General features: G+C 47.1%; 1 protein-coding gene across 2 annotated transcripts in view; it reads left to right on the top strand.

The window, feature by feature from the left end:
* Positions 1 to 15,734, top strand: part of PHKA1 (phosphorylase kinase regulatory subunit alpha 1) — a 262,039-nt gene that overhangs the window by 213,774 nt on the left and 32,531 nt on the right. For both annotated transcript variants that reach the window (XM_073639602.1, XM_073639601.1), the window contains one exon: positions 5,816 to 6,016. In XM_073639602.1, the coding sequence (XP_073495703.1) occupies positions 5,816 to 6,016 (201 nt within the window). The remainder of the gene's footprint in view (positions 1 to 5,815; positions 6,017 to 15,734) is intronic.

The following is a 15,734-nucleotide window of genomic DNA, read 5'->3' as shown; positions in this document are numbered from 1 at the left end:
TGCAGCAGGAGCCGCGCTGCGGGTACAGTGTGCTGGCTATTAAGGAAAATGAATATTCCCTGCTCCCCACGCCCATCGGCGTGGGGAGCAGGGAATATTAATTTTCTTTAGTATCGGGGACCGCGTGGGCTTCAGGGGGCGGCTGCTGCCTCCTGTGCGACTCTGATCCCCCGATGCCGCTCCCCCACACCTCCTACCAGTCAGAGCCATACAGTATATACAGGTATATAGTATTTGGACTATAAGACGCACCCCCCACTTTCCTCCAAAATTTTGGAGGAACAAAGTGCGTCTTATAGTCCAAAAAATACAGTATACAGTAGTTGGTGTATCCCGTGTGATGTATACAGTAGTCTCGATGTATCCCGTGTGATGTATACAGTAGTCTCGATGTATCCCGTGTGATGTATACAGTAGTCTCGGTGTATCCCGTGTGATATTTACAGTACTCTCTGTGTATCCCGTGTGATGTATACAGTAGACTCGGTGTATTCCCTGTGATGTACAGTACAGACCAAAAGTTTGGACACACCTTCTCATTTAATGATTTTTCTGTATTTTCATGACTATGAAAATTGTACATTCACACTGAAGGCATCAGAACTATGAATTAACACATGTGGAATTATATACTTAGCAAAGGGTCTCTGCCCCTACATCATGCTGCTTCTAGATAAAGTAGAAAAACCTGCTGATAGATTTATTTTAACCCCTTAGTGACCAAGCCAATTTTGATCTTAATGACCAAGCCAAATTTCACAGTTCTGACCAGTGTCACTTTGAGGTAATAACTCTGGAGCTTCAACAGATCCCCCTGATTCTGAGATTTTTTTTTCATAACATAATGTACTTCACGATAGTGGTAAAATTTCTAACATATGATTGGCGTTTATTTGTGGAAAAAAAAACGAAATTTGGCAAAAATTTGGAAAAGTTTGCAATTGTCAAACTTAATTTTTATGCCCTTAAATCAGAGAAGTTGGGAATTTAAAAAAAAATAAAAGTTGACCATCGATTTCTCATTTTTACAACAAAATTTACGAAACCATTTTTTTAGCGACCAAATCATTATTGAAGTGACTTTGGGGGGCCAGTATGACAGAAAATACCCAAAAGTGACAACATTCTAAAAACTGCACCCCTTAAGGTGCTCAAAACTCCATTCAAGAAGTTTATTAACCCTTCATGTGCTTCACAGGAAATGAAGCAACGTGGAAGGAAAAAAATGAACATTTAATTTTTTTTCACAAAAATTTTACTTCAGACCCAATTTTTTTTATTTTCACAAATATAACAGGAGAAAATGGACCCTAAAATTTGTTGTGCAATTTCTTCTCAGTAAGCCGATACCCCATATGTGGGGGGAAAACTACTGTTTGGGCGCACAGCAGGGCTTGGAAGGGCTTTGGACTTTTTGAATGCAAAATTATCTGGAATTGAGAGTGGACGCCATATCTGGTTTGAAGAGCCTCTGATGTGCCTAATCAGTGGTAAACCCCCATAAGTGACCCCATTTTGGAAACTAGACCCCTCAAAGATTTTATCCATGGGTATATTTAGCATTTTGGTCCCACAGGTACAACACAGAATTTGATAACATTAGGTCATCGTATTGCAAAATTTCATTTTTTTCACAAAAATCTTGCTTTAGCCCCAAATGTCTCACTTTTTCCAGAGGTAACACCGAAAAGTGGACCCTACAATTTCTTACCCACTTTCTTATGAGCACAGCGATACCCCACATGTAGTCAACAAGTTCTGTTTGGACAAGCGGCAGAATTCGGAACAGAAGAGGAAGAATGTAAATTTTGGAACACAAATTTGGCTGTATTTGGAGTAGATTGTCATATTTGCAGAGCCTGTGTGGTTGAAGAGCAGCAGAAGTCTCCCATAAATGTCTTTTTTGTAAATTATACCGTGTAATGGATGTTTCTAGGGAGGTAGTAGTTTGATACCACCATTTTTTATGCAGTTGATACAACACAAGTTTGAAAATTTACAATTTGCATTTTGTTCTCTGTCTTTTTTATGAATCTTTTTTTGGCAAATTTTATTGCACTAGCTTTTCAGTGTTCAGGCATACATCCAATATGGCACCAATGTGAGCACTGGACACACGGCTGTGCCTATAATAATAGACGGCGCACCATTTCATCTTTTGGGTAAAATTGATGGAATTCCAGGACTCATTCAAAGCTTAGAGACATTGAGCAAACAGGAAAATCCTTCTAGGAATTATTACTCAGAGGGGGGCATGCCCATAAAAACACATTTGCTAATTATAAAATTTGGTCTTGCTAACAAAACAGTTGTCCTGCAATCATGTATATTATAGTAGGAAGAATAAACTGTTCTGGAGTGAAGGGCAAAATGTGGAGGAGAATGCGGCCGACTATGTGGCAAACCTGAGCTTGTTCCAAAGATGAAAGAACGCCAGCAGGACTGGAGTGACGGAGACTTTCAGAGACTGGCCGTACAACGTCCGTTTAGCTCCATCAATCCCTATATGAGAGACGAATGTGCCAATAGAGGTGTTACCCCATATGAGGCCCCGGCCCGCCAAGGTAGGAACCGCTATATGCACAAAACAACCAATCCCCTACAGCAGGGATGTCAAACTCAGACACACAGAGGGCCAAAATGATAAACTTGGACTAAGTCGCAGGCCACAGAGAATACAAAATAATGGGCCCCACATAGTCCTCCATACAGAATAATGGGCCCCACATAGTCCTCCATACAGAATAATGGGCCCCACAAAGTCTTCCATACAGAATAATGGGCCCCACAAAGTCCTGCATACAGAATAATGGACCCCACAAAGTCCTCCATACAGTATAATGGGCCCCACAAAGTCTTCCATACAGAATAATAGGCCCCACATAGTCCTCCATACAGTATAATGGGCCCCACATAGTCCTCCATACAGAATAATGGCCCCACATAGTCCTTCATACAGAATAATGGCCCCATATAGTCCTCCATACGGATTAATGGGCCCCACATAATCCCCCATACGGATTAATGGGCCCCACATAATCCTCCATACAGTATAATGGGCCCCACATAATCCTCCATACAGTATAATGGGCCCCACATAATCCTCCATACAGTATAATGGGCCCCACGTAGATCTCCATACATAGTCCTCCATACAGAATAATGGCCCCACATAGTCCTCCGTACGGTATAATGGGCCCCACGTAGATCTCCATACATAGTCCTCCATACAGTATAATGGCCCCACATAGTCCTCCTTACAGAATAATGGCCCCACATAGTCCTCCATACAGATTAATGGGCCCCACATAGTCTTCCGTACAGTATAATGGCCCTACATAGTCCTCCATACAGTACAATAGGCCCCACATAGTCCTCCATACAGTATAATGGGCCCACATAGACCTCCATACAATATAATGGCCCCACATAGTCCTCCATACAGTATAATGGGCCCACATAGTCCTCCATACAGTATAATGGGCCCACACAGTCCTCCATACAGTATAATTGCTCCACATAGTCCTCCATACTGTATAATGTGCCCCACATAGTCCTCAATACAGATTAATGGGCCCCACATAGTCCTCCATACAGATTAATGGGCCCCACATAGTCTTCCGTACAGTATAATGGCCCCACATAGTCCTCCATACAGTACAATAGGCCCACATAGTCCTCCATACAGTATAATGGGCCCACATAGACCTCCATACAATATAATGGCCCCACATAGTCCTCCATACAGTATAATGGGCCCCACATAGTCCTCCATACAGTATAATGGGCCCACATAGACCTCCATACAGTATAATGGGCCCACATAGTCCTCCATACAGTGTAATGGGCCCACATAGTCCTCCATACAGTGTAATGGGCCCCACATAGTCCTCCATACAGTGTAATGGGCCCCACATAGTCCTCCATACAGTGTAATGGGCCCCACATAGTCCTCCATACAGTGTAATGGGCCCCACATAGTCCTCCATACAGTGTAATGGGCCCCACATAGTCCTCCATACAGTGTAATGGGCCCCACATAGTCCTCCATACAGTGTAATGGGCCCCACATAGTCCTCCATACAGTGTAATGGGCCCCACATAGTCCTCCATACAGTGTAATGGGCCCCACATAGTCCTCCATACAGTGTAATGGGCCCCACATAGTCCTCCATACAGTGTAATGGGCCCCACATAGTCCTCCATACAGTGTACTGGGCCCCACATAGTCCTCCATACAGTGTAATGGGCCCCACATAGTCCTCCATACAGTGTAATGGGCCCCACATAGCTCTCAGGGAAAGGCAGGGCGAGGTACACGTGCGGTGATTGGTGAAGAGCCCATATAGGGATGTTAGGGGAGACAGGGTGATTTTCTATCAGCCAGGAGGTCCGCACTCCCCCCTTTCCCTAGGGTCTGGGCTCCCTTTCCCTCTTCCCTTTGTGTTGCACTAAGTCTTTCCCACACCTTGCGTGACAAGAGAGAATCTATTTTTTAACCAGATCACAGGAAAAAAATGGCTCTGATCATGTTCTCCAGGGTCTCTGCTACTCTCGGTAGCTTAGCTGAAACCCCAGAGAGTTTGCGACTCTAGGAGGCGCTACAACCTTATTCCCAATTGTGGTTTTAAAACTGCAGTGAGGGAATAAGGCCCCTTAATGACTGCTGTTTTAATGCGTTTCGGCGGTCGTTAAGGGGTTAAAGGTCATTGCATGTGTTCTAGTGTTGGATTTGCTACTAGAAGCTTAGATTAGTAATACACATGTGCCACAATCTGTTCCGATGACCTTGGCTGCGCAGACTAAAGAGAGTGTGTCAAAGACCAGGTTGATAGGATGGACGGGCATGGATTGGTGGTGTTACCTGCCAGTCCGATATAATGGAGGAGGATCTAGCGAGCCATGCACCTATTGGCTAACGGGGGGTGAAATAAATTACACGGCTATGATATTGCTAGTAAGCATTATATGTGATAAAAAAGCCACCACCATCACCATGCTCAAAGTGTAATAACCCAAAAGAGGCCATTACAAACGTCTCTGCATTCATAGGAGCCTGTGCAATAAGTCATGCTTTGATGTGTTGCCTGGTGTCATTCTGTTAAATTAAATATAAGTTGTTGATCTGTAATACCACTGGAGACCAGCATGTGGCAATATAAGGATCCTCTATTGGAGGGTGTCTGATCAACATCGTCTACAGTCTGGTCACTATGGTGGCCGGGGAGACTTGGTGGTTGGAGAGAGTCGGGCCCGTCTTGGGGTGAGGCGTAGGGTACAAGGGCTGCCAGGATTAAGTACCTTGCCAGACAATCTTCTCCGAGCCCATCACAGCAAGGCCAAACCTTCTGCCGTATCAGAGTATCAGTCCCTCTGCCGTCCAGCTGTCACCTGTATGGAAACCCAGTATCGCAGCTAAATGCTGGAGAATCTGTGAATCATTGATCTGTTATCCAGTAAACCATATGACCTGTTCATGTCCACATCTGGTCGGCCTTCTTCCTACCTACGTCTAAATAACGTAGATGTACGCTGTGAACGGGTCTGGAGCGCCCAGGAGCCAAGGAGGAGCACCATGACATCCCTAACTGCACCCCACTGCGGAAGAGTCATACCACCGCTCGGCATCGACGTCTGGCCTAATAGTACCGCTCGGCATGTACGTCTGGGCCTACTAGTGCCTCCTGACCTTACTGCTGCTCGGGTGTGCTCGAAGTGTCTCCTAATCATCAACTGAATCTGTGAATTATCAATTCTTCCTCTGGTCCCTAGAAGCGATAAGATCAATTAACATGATCATTTTGTTATTATCCAGATGACCCCCGGAGAGCTGAAATTTTCTGCCCATGTGGAGTCTGTTCTTAATCGCGTGCCACAGCCAGAGTATCGTCAGCTGCTCGTGGAAGCCATATTGGTTTTAACTATTCTCGCAGATGTAGAAATCAAGAGTGTGGGTGGCATCATCCATGTGGAGAAGATCGTGCACACGGCTAATGACTTGTTCTGTCAGGAGCAGGTATTGAACGTCTTTCTAATTTATTTTATTACATGATAACAGACAGATGCTGGTGCGCGGCTTTGCTGTACCTCTACCTCTTTTCCAGCATTGTGAATGCCCAGACTAACTTGGTGTGATAAGCCCATAAGACGTTTACAGGTGTACTCTGCTAAGAGTCCCAAGTGGGAGAGCACAAGTAGTCCGAAGCAAAAAGGCTTAGCAGCACTCTCCGGTAAACCTCCGCGGGTGCGGCGATGCAGACGACTGCTGCTTCACGTCTGAGTATCCTTCCATGGCTCAATCAAACCATAGATGTCCATAAATAAAGTTATGTGTAATAATGAGAAGTGACACAGGGAAAAAGTATTGAACACACTTACTGACATTTAATTAATATTTCGTACAAAAGCCTGTGTTGGTGATAAAGCTTCAAGACGACTCCTGTATGGAGAAACTAGACGCACACATTGCCAAGATGTGATTTTGGCCCAATTCTTACGCACAAACACTCATTACATGGTAGATGATGATGAATGTCTCTGTGGAGTCGTGTGGTGAGCGTGCATACAGGCCTTGGAGGTTGTGTCGGGGTCGTAGCGACATTCCACTCATCCTCCAGTCACTCCAAATTAAGGCTATGAGCATGGGTCAACCATTCAAAGAATGAGTCAGACAACAAGCTGGTTCAAACTCAGAGCAGCTCAGAGGCTACTGGCAAGCCACGATCTCAGCAATGTTCTGTCTTTATTCCTACATACACAAACCTAAATACACTACATAATGGGGAGGGGAAAGGGGTTGTTCGGGGCGGGGTAAGCCATAAATGTCTAGTATCCAGCCACTCCTGATTGGTCCACGACTCCTTAACTCAGTCTCTGGGCAGACAACAATCAGTTGATGTTTTGGTTTCATTTCTCTGAAACAGGTGCTTGACTGATACTGGCACCATCTTAGCATAAGTTTCGATCTAAGTAACACGTAGCAAGGAAAGCTTATTGTTATAAGACACAAAATGGTGGTTAGTACATAAGCAAAGCGTATAAAAGTGGAAAAATATATATATATTCTTTTTTTTACCCTGACATTCCCCCCTAAACACTAAGCTTTCCCTTGCTTCGGGGCCTTTGAGACTGTCCATGTGTGGGGAGAGGGGAGGTGGATTTCTTCACCCAATTATTTTAGAAGCTGCCCCCTTATGGGACGCCCCCAAACAATTGAGCCCTACCCTAAATGACACATGGAGTTCTCCCAACTGACCCTAAACTAAATCTCTCAATTGGACTCTGTCATGGGGGGTCTGGTCAGGCTTGTTTAAAGGAGTGTATTTCTCCATGTCTTCCTTACTGGTATCATCATGTAACAGAGATGTGGTTTCTTGATTCAAAAAGGTCCCGGAGGTTGGAACAGCATTGTTTATAGCTTTCCTGTATAAGGGGACTATGCAGCATAGGACCACCAGGCCCAATACTAATAGACCTCCTATCACTAGACAAGCTTGCTGGAGGAATCCCTTGAGCCCTCCCAACCAACCTGAGAATAAGGAGGTATCTACCCCTGCGTTCACCTTCACTTCCTCTGCCAGACTTGTTATCCTTCGAAGAGCTTCCACGGTTTTCCCATTCACTCCAGAGTTCTGGGGAATGTATGTGCAACATTCTTCCCCTATCATCCCACATACACCACCTTTCTCAGCGAGAATCATATCTATTGCCAATCTATTTTGAAGAGTCATCCTCGTATTGGGCCCTAGTTCCTCAACTATGCCCTGGAAGGCATCTCTGCTGTAATTTATAAATCTCTGTTCAGTGTAATAGACATAGTTTATCCAATCGACATTCCTATTGATCTGTATAGCCGGGATGAGAGAGAGAAATCCAGCAACTACTTGATTCTGGGCCTTGTACTCATCTGGGACCCCCCTAGGGACTCCTATAGAGTCTATATAGACCTTCGGGTCTTCTGCATAGCTCATATGCAGCTGTTCCAGACTTCTCTTTTTCCTGGTCAGTTCAGGAGTTGTTTCCGGGTTCCAGGGCAGGATTCTGAATTGCATGGCTAATTTTACTAGGGTGCACTGTCCGGTCCAGGTGGTGGGAAGCCTGGGTCTGAGTCGTCCATCCCCACAGAGCCAATAACTATCATATATATATCTGGAATGATTGCTTAGTAGATCAGTGTCCACAGTCTCGTTAGTCTGACAGAAACTATCTTTGAAAATTCCTAAAGAACGACCGGTAGAGTTGTCAGGGGAATAGCATGTATAATTATCTTTGGTTATTGTTACTTCACCTGGGGTCCGAATTTTTGCCTTGGAGCTAACCAGGGGAATGTATTCAGGACTAGAGCTATCGTCTACTTTATTTTTCAGCAACTTTAATAAGCAGAGGGTACTATTATGGTCAGCTGGGAAAGCATGGGTGTACAGATGAGTATTGGCGGCTGCACAGGCCACGCAACTTACAGATATGTTCTGGGCTCTAACATTGTACCGTACCCATTCTAACCATAGATTTTTACGGGGATTTACCTGGGTTTCTATGGAGAAAACTTCTTCCCACCCAAGCCCTGGGATGGGAATGACCTCGTTTAAAATTTTTTGCAGCATAACACCTTCGCTAGATTGACTTGTGTTCAAAGGGGCTGGTGTAGGTTTTGTTTATATATCTTTTAGCTCTATTATTCCTTGACCAGGGTTTATAGCACCATTGTAGCTACTCAAAACATATTTCCCCAAATCTCCTGTTTGAGGGTTCTCCAGATTCAGATATAAAGGGAAGCAGTCTTTTTCCCATGAACATTTTGGTCTACATGGCCACTGTACCTTTTCTATAAATCCAGTGCTCAGGGTCATTCGGGTTAATAGAGATCTCCCTTCTCGGTCCTTCCTGTTTACAGCTTCCTTTGGTTTGTATTCCCAGTCAGTATCTCCCGTATTCCACCCCACATCTGACCAATAATAGCAATTTTCGTTTCCTGGACGGGTTACACAGAGATAAAACGTTCCTCGGGCACAAGCATTATACCAGTACCATGTCATTCCTGCACAATCCACTATGTCACAGTAATCAAATCGATACGTCTGGATTTTTGCGTGAGTATCTACCCAAAATGTGGTAGCTGTCCACCCTGGGACAGACAGTAAGCATATGGAAAGGATATAGAAGAAGGTAGTCATCTTTTATTGGCTCGTTCTGTCTCTCTTGCAGTGGGAGGCGTGAATCCAGGTGCTCTTGCCCTCAAGCTTCAGAGCTGTAGGAGTAGTCAGGATCACAGTGTAGGGGCCCTCAAATCTGGGTTGGAGACAGTCCCTCCGGACAAACTTCTTTACGTACACCAGGTCGCCTGGGGTGAAATCATGTACCGCATCACCTGTGGATTCTGGGAGAGAAGCAGATACTGTAGAGCGGGTGTTAGTCAATTCTTTAGACAGAGCAATCACAAATTTTACTACTCTATCATGTGTTTCAGACAACTCTTGGGGCCTAATTTCTCCTATTTTAGGTGGGGCCCCAAACAAAATTTCATAGGGAGTTAGCCCATGTTTAGCTTGTGGGGTGTGTCTGATATGATACAATACTATAGGGAGTAGGTCGGGCCAGGGGAGGGGATGATCTTGGGTCATTTTCAAGAGCTGGGTCTTGAGTGTGGAATTCATCCTTTCCACTTTGCCTGAACTGGCAGGATGGTATGGAGTGTGGAGGCCCAAATCTGTTCCCAACATGTTCCAAAGTTCTTTGTAGATATTTGCTGTGAAAGCTGGTCCTTGATCCGATTCTATGACTTGGGGAACTCCAAATCTGCAGGCAATTTCAGTGATCAGTTTCTTGGCTGTGACTTTAGCAGTCATGTTGACAACCGGGTAGGCCTCGGGCCAGGCTGAGAACATATCCACGGCTACCAAAACGTACTCATATTTTCCTGCTTTAGGCATTTGGATATGGTCGACTTGTATTCTCTGCCAAGGGTAGTCTGGTTTAGCCAGGTGTTGGAGAGGGACCCGTGCCGTACACGTTGGGTTGCAGGTAGCGCAGACAGAGCAGGATTTTGAGTATGCAGTCACAGTGGAAGAGATTCCGGGTGCAAAGTACAGTTTCTTGATACATGCCAAGGCTTGATTCTTTCCTCTGTGTGTAGGCCCGTGAGCCCATGCTGCCACGGCTGAGTACATGCGCCTGGGCAAGCAAGGTTTTCCGTCCACTTGATAAAGAGCTGAGTCGATCTTTAAATCTTTGCGACCTGCCAGCACGGCTCCTGCCGCTTTCCATTGCTTGACTTCTTCAGTGGGGGTCTTCCTTTGTTCCTCACACAAGTTTTCTTCAGGCATCCTGACCCCCCTGGATTCCACTCGTGTCTCCGCTGGACTTGTATGGTCTTCCGCCGGCTGTTCTTTGGCCCTTGCTCTAGTGAGCGCCACAGCTACGGTTTGCAGGGTCTCCCCCATCTCTTCTTCCTTTTCCTGCCACTTTGATGACACATTCTCCACTGCTGCAGTCTTGGCTGCTTGGTCAGCTAGGTGGTTGCCCCTGGCTTCCCTGGAATCTAGTCTTCCATGAACCTTGACCTTGATAACAGCAACCTGAATGGGTAGTTCCAGGGCCTTCATTAGGGCCTTAATCCATGAGGCATGTTTCACTGGTGTACCTGCAGCTGTGATGAATCCTCTAGACTTCCACAAGAGTCCAAAATCATTGCAAATTCCATGTCCATACCTAGAATCGGTATATATGTTTGCCGTTGTTCCAGCTGCCAGGTGGCAGGCTTCTGTGAGAGCTACAAGTTCAGCTTCTTGTGCAGACATGTATGGTGGTAGAGCTTCAGCCTTGAGGACTGTTAGGTCTGTTGTGACAGCATATCCCGTGTGGAACTTCCCTTGAGGGTCTGCGAAACGGGATCCATCAGTCCATAGATGCAAGGCAGGGTGTGCGAGCGGATGTGCCACCATATTCTCTGGAGCAGAAGTCTCTTCCTGCAAAATTTTTATACAATCATGAGGTTCCACCAATGGACCTTCACCCTGTTCATCTTCCCCCCCTAGAAGGTGGAAGCAAAGTGGCAGGGTTGATAGTCAGACATCTGGTAAATGTTATATTGGAGGGCAACAATAGGGAACACTGCAGCTGCAGGTGTCTTTGGTTGGTTAGATGTTTCGGAGATGTTTGTTGCAGAATAGCCGAGAGATCATGGCCAGCCTGTATAACTAGATCATGTCCAAGGACGATATCAGCTGACTTGTCAAGGAGGATGTGAGCAGCGTGGACCGCCTTAAGGCACGTGGGGGCAGTTCGAGCGACAGGGTCCAGGCGGGCTGAGTAGTAGCCTAAAGGCCGATACTTATGATCATAGCGTTGTGCTAGAACTCCAGAGGCATGACCTTCCGATTCAGAGACAAAGAGGTGAAATGGCTGAGTATAGTCTGGTAAGCCCAAGGCCGGGGCAGAGACAACAGCCTGTTTAAGGCGGTCAAAACATAGTCTGCGTTGGTGAGAGACACGTGGATCTTCAGCATGAAGCCCGACGGAGCCTTCGTCCTTAAGACAGTCATACAGGGGTTGCATAAGCTTTGAGGCATCCGGGATCCATTGCCTGCAGTAAGTGATGAGGCCAAGGAAAGTCTGCATAGCGGAGTAGGTGGTTGGGAAGGTGATATCCATGATGGCTTGTTTTCTTTCTTCAGTCAGATGTCTAGCACCTTGTGATATACAATGTCTGAGAAAAATGACCTTGGGCAGACACCATTGGACTTTGCCTTTCGAGACCTTACAGTTAGCTGAGTGAAGAAACCAGAGAAGGGATGTTGACATCTCTGGCAAATTCTCTTCAGTGCCGCAGAGTAAAAGATCATCCACATATTGTAGAAGAGTGACCTGAGGGTTCTCTTGAACCCATGGCTCCAGAATAGACTTCATAGAATGAATGAATTGCTTAGGAGAGTTCTGGGCTCCTTGTGGAGTCCTGGTCCATGTAAGCTGTGCTCCTTGAAAGGTAAAGGCAAAAAGAAACCACGAATCTTCATGCAAGGGTATACTGAAGAAGGCGTTGGCCAGATCTAACACCGTAAACAAGGTGGCCGTTGGAGGCACCTGAGACAAGAGGGTGTTTGGGTTGGGTACCACTGGAGTTTCTAAAATGGTAGCTGCATTGACGGCTCTGAGATCCTGAACCAACCGGTATCTTGGAGGCTCTCCCGAAGCGGTTTTCTTCTTTACAGGAAAGAGTGGTGTATTGCATGGAGATACACATCTAACAAGGACTCCTGACTCCAGGAGGGAAGCGATTTGGGTACCCAAGCTTTGTTCTTGTGCCGCCTTGAGGGGGTATTGTGGCAACCGTGGGTACCTGTGTCCAGGCTTGAGGTGTACTTGGACCGGGGGAACCTGCAGGAGGCCAACGTCCTCTGGCCCGCTGGACCACAGAGAGTGAGGGAACTGTGAGGTATCAAGAAGAGTGTGAGGTTGTATGGTCATCATCATGAGAGGGAAGGCTTTGAGAACGCAGCGATCTTCAGTCCCTTGTTCGGAATGAGGATCTCGCAGAAGAAGCTCCATACCATGGTTTCCGAAGGTAATAGTTGCCTTCATCCGCTCTAAGAGATCGGCTCCCAACAAATTAACGGGGCAAGTTTCTGAGACCAAGAATCTTGTGAGTACTCCAGTGAATGGTCCTGCAGACACAGGGACTGTGAGTGGGGAGGAAGTATGTTGGCCTTCCACCCCAACACAGGTGAGGGTATCCGGTGATAGGGATACCGAGGGAGGGAGCTGTGTGGAAGAAATGACAGATGTGGCCGCCCCAGTGTCCACCAGGAACTTTAATGGTTGATGGTCCACCTGTAAAGTGACAGTCCCACAGGCGGCCGTGGGGTGCGTAGCCGGGAAAGTGGACACTGGTTGACCGGGCCGTCATTGGCGTGGGTGAGATGGTTCACGGGAAGGTCCATGGTTGTGTGGACCGTCATGAAACGAGCGGTCATGGTACTGTCTGCGGGTTGGACAGTCTCTGAGAATGTGATTAGGGCTACCACATTCCCAACACAGTATGCGTCCTTCAGAAGCACGAGATTGTCTCTTGTCTCTAGGTGGCCCCCTGTCATTTCTTCTGTCTTGTTTTCTATATGTGGGCGGAGTATCATCACCTGTGCCTTTAACCATTACCCACTTGATTCCATGTTGGTTGCCAGGGGGTGGGTAGCTTTCTTGAGCTTGATATACCATGGCAGGAGCGGCTTTCTTCTTTGGCTTAGTATCCTTTTCCATTTTTAGCATGGCTTTTTGGAAAGCTTTGACAATGTCCACCGCGTCGTTAAAAGAAGAAGAACGGATCTCGGGGCGTACCCTCAGAACCTCATCTTTGAGGGCGTCTTGTAGGCCATCTACTAGGGCCTGAACCAACAGGGCGGCCTGCGTCTTGACGTGAGGACTGTATCCGAGATCCTCAAAATGCATGCTGAGTCTTGCAGCATATCTTTCCACAGATTCATCAGGGTCTTGTTGAACATCTTGTACAGACCCAGCTTGATCTGACAAGCGATCCTGAGCCCAGGCTTTTAACTGTTTCATGTATTCTAGGCCGGATTCATACGTACTAAGGGATCCTGCTTTTGTGGAATCCATGGCCTTTTCGATAGTAGGCAAGAAATATTCCTTGGCCTTCACAGATGTGATACCTGCCAAATCAGCCCAGGTTGCACCATAAATGGCTCTGGGTGTGTCCAAGCGTCTAGCATACTGCATGGGAGATTTATCGGGATCAGGAAGCTTTGAGACCAGAGTGTCTACTTGTACTGGGGTAAAGGGTTGATATTTGATCATCCCTAAAGGTCCAGGAACTTGTTGAGGACCGGGCAGCGTCGCATGTTCCTTGGTGGTGTTTGGGGTGGCAGTTAGGGAGGATTCTTCAGGCAACAGAACCGCATTAGGTATCGGTGTTGGGGAGGAGGTTGCCACTAGTAGCTTAAGGGCCAAAGGCATAGCAGCATGAACTGCTGGACTACGGACACATACAATGCGTATTGAGTCCAATCCATGGGGGAGAGTCTCCATGCCTTCCTTGAGGGCTAGTACGTGTTCCTCCATGCACGGCCCGAGTGGGTAGCCGAAAATTCCAGAAGATATAAGTGGTATCGCTAAAGTGCGTCTGGGCATATCCTGATGACTCAATTTTCCTGCATGAAGGAGTACTGAACGGATGGTAGATGTGAGAGTGGAACGTGACTCTTCGGGGTTCTGGGGGTCATAAATAGGACCCACTGCATGTATGATAACATCAGCGGGCAGTCTACCCGCACGGGTGACTAAGGTCTGGCCTTTTGAAAGCTCTCCGTTTTCGGCTAAGTGAGCTTGGCATTCTCCAGCCAGAGTGGAACCAGCAGCAAGGGCAATTTTACGAGCCAATCCTCCAACATGGCTCATACGGGTGTTTGCAGGGTTGACTATGGCCCCCACCCGATGTGTAAGGATGTCACCATAGCCTATTGACAGAGTAACAGGGCGTCCTGATGGGTCTACTAGATTCCGGGAGCGGCAGGGGTCCCAGACTTCTGAGGGGCTGGGGGGTGGTGTTCTTTCAGCAGTTGCTTGGAGCAAGGGCCGGAGTATGGGTAATGGATGTGGGGTGGAGGATGCCATAGGAGACGTATGGGATAAAGGGGGGGGGGCTGGAGTATCTTGAGCCCATCCCTCATCTGGCTCCGTATCGTCTTGAGTAACAGTATGTTGGCGGAGGGAGAGCAGTCTGGCCTGAAATTCTGAGGAGTTGAGGAGGATATCCCCAGGATTATGGGCGACCCCTATGGGGAACAGAGGGAGCGCCTCAGCATCGTGGACTGGAGCAGAGGGTATCACATTAGTTTCAGATGGGTGCTCTGGGACTGTGGGCTTTTCCACCCGTGCTGGCGGCTGGTAATAAGCACCGGACGGATCTAGTAGTGGATATAGGCCGGATTGGGGCTTTCCGGGCCTCCCACAACAAGTAAAAGGTGTAGTAAGATGGCCGTTGGAGGGAGGAGTTGGAGTGGGAGTGGGATTGTTCTTGGAGGCAGGAAAAGGTGTAGTAAGATGGCCGTTGGAGGGAGGAGTTGGAGTGGGATTGTTCTTGGAGGCAGGCTGGGCATCGTGCCATGGGCGGCCCGCCCCACAGACACAGCAGAACTCCGCCCAGGGCGGGTTCTGCTCTCCACACATACGACACGTCCATCCTTCCGATGATTTGGCGTCGGCGCCATTATAGAGTGGTGGCTGAGGGCTCGGTGTAGTGACAGGCATCAACGGGGTTACGGCCAATTTAGGGTCACATAACAAATCACATTCTGCAGCTTTCATGTATCCGAACAAAGGCTCGGCATTCTCTGTCCCCCCCGCACCATCTACTTCTTTCCAGCCCTCAACCTTTAACTCATTCGCTACTCTAAGATGTGCTTGAGCCTGGTGCAGGAGTCCTTGATCACTCAACATCCCTTTATTTTGTATAACGTATTCTTTCCACACTGAAGGCTGGAGTCTGCCCGTACTGGGTAGCCTTATCATTTTATACAAATTCCTAACATTCTTAACCGCCTTCTTGCCTTCCCATGATTCTACTAATTGGATGACTCCCACTGCACCATCCGGCAATTTGTGAAGCCTTTCAGATTTGAACATATGCAACATTTTCTTATAGAATGCAATGATCTGTCGCGACTGAGATCACTGGTGCAGCCGACAGGTCGCCACCGGTCAGTGTAGAGCACTCCTCAATACAC

This window comes from Phyllobates terribilis, unplaced genomic scaffold, assembly GCF_046119375.1.
Source record: "Phyllobates terribilis strain yellow unplaced genomic scaffold, ASM4611937v1 Scaffold_7__3_contigs__length_470593459, whole genome shotgun sequence".
In the NCBI taxonomy this organism is placed as follows: Eukaryota; Metazoa; Chordata; class Amphibia; order Anura; family Dendrobatidae; genus Phyllobates; species Phyllobates terribilis.
The sequence above is the reverse complement of the archived record's forward strand: the minus strand, read 5'-3'. Positions and strand labels throughout refer to the sequence as shown.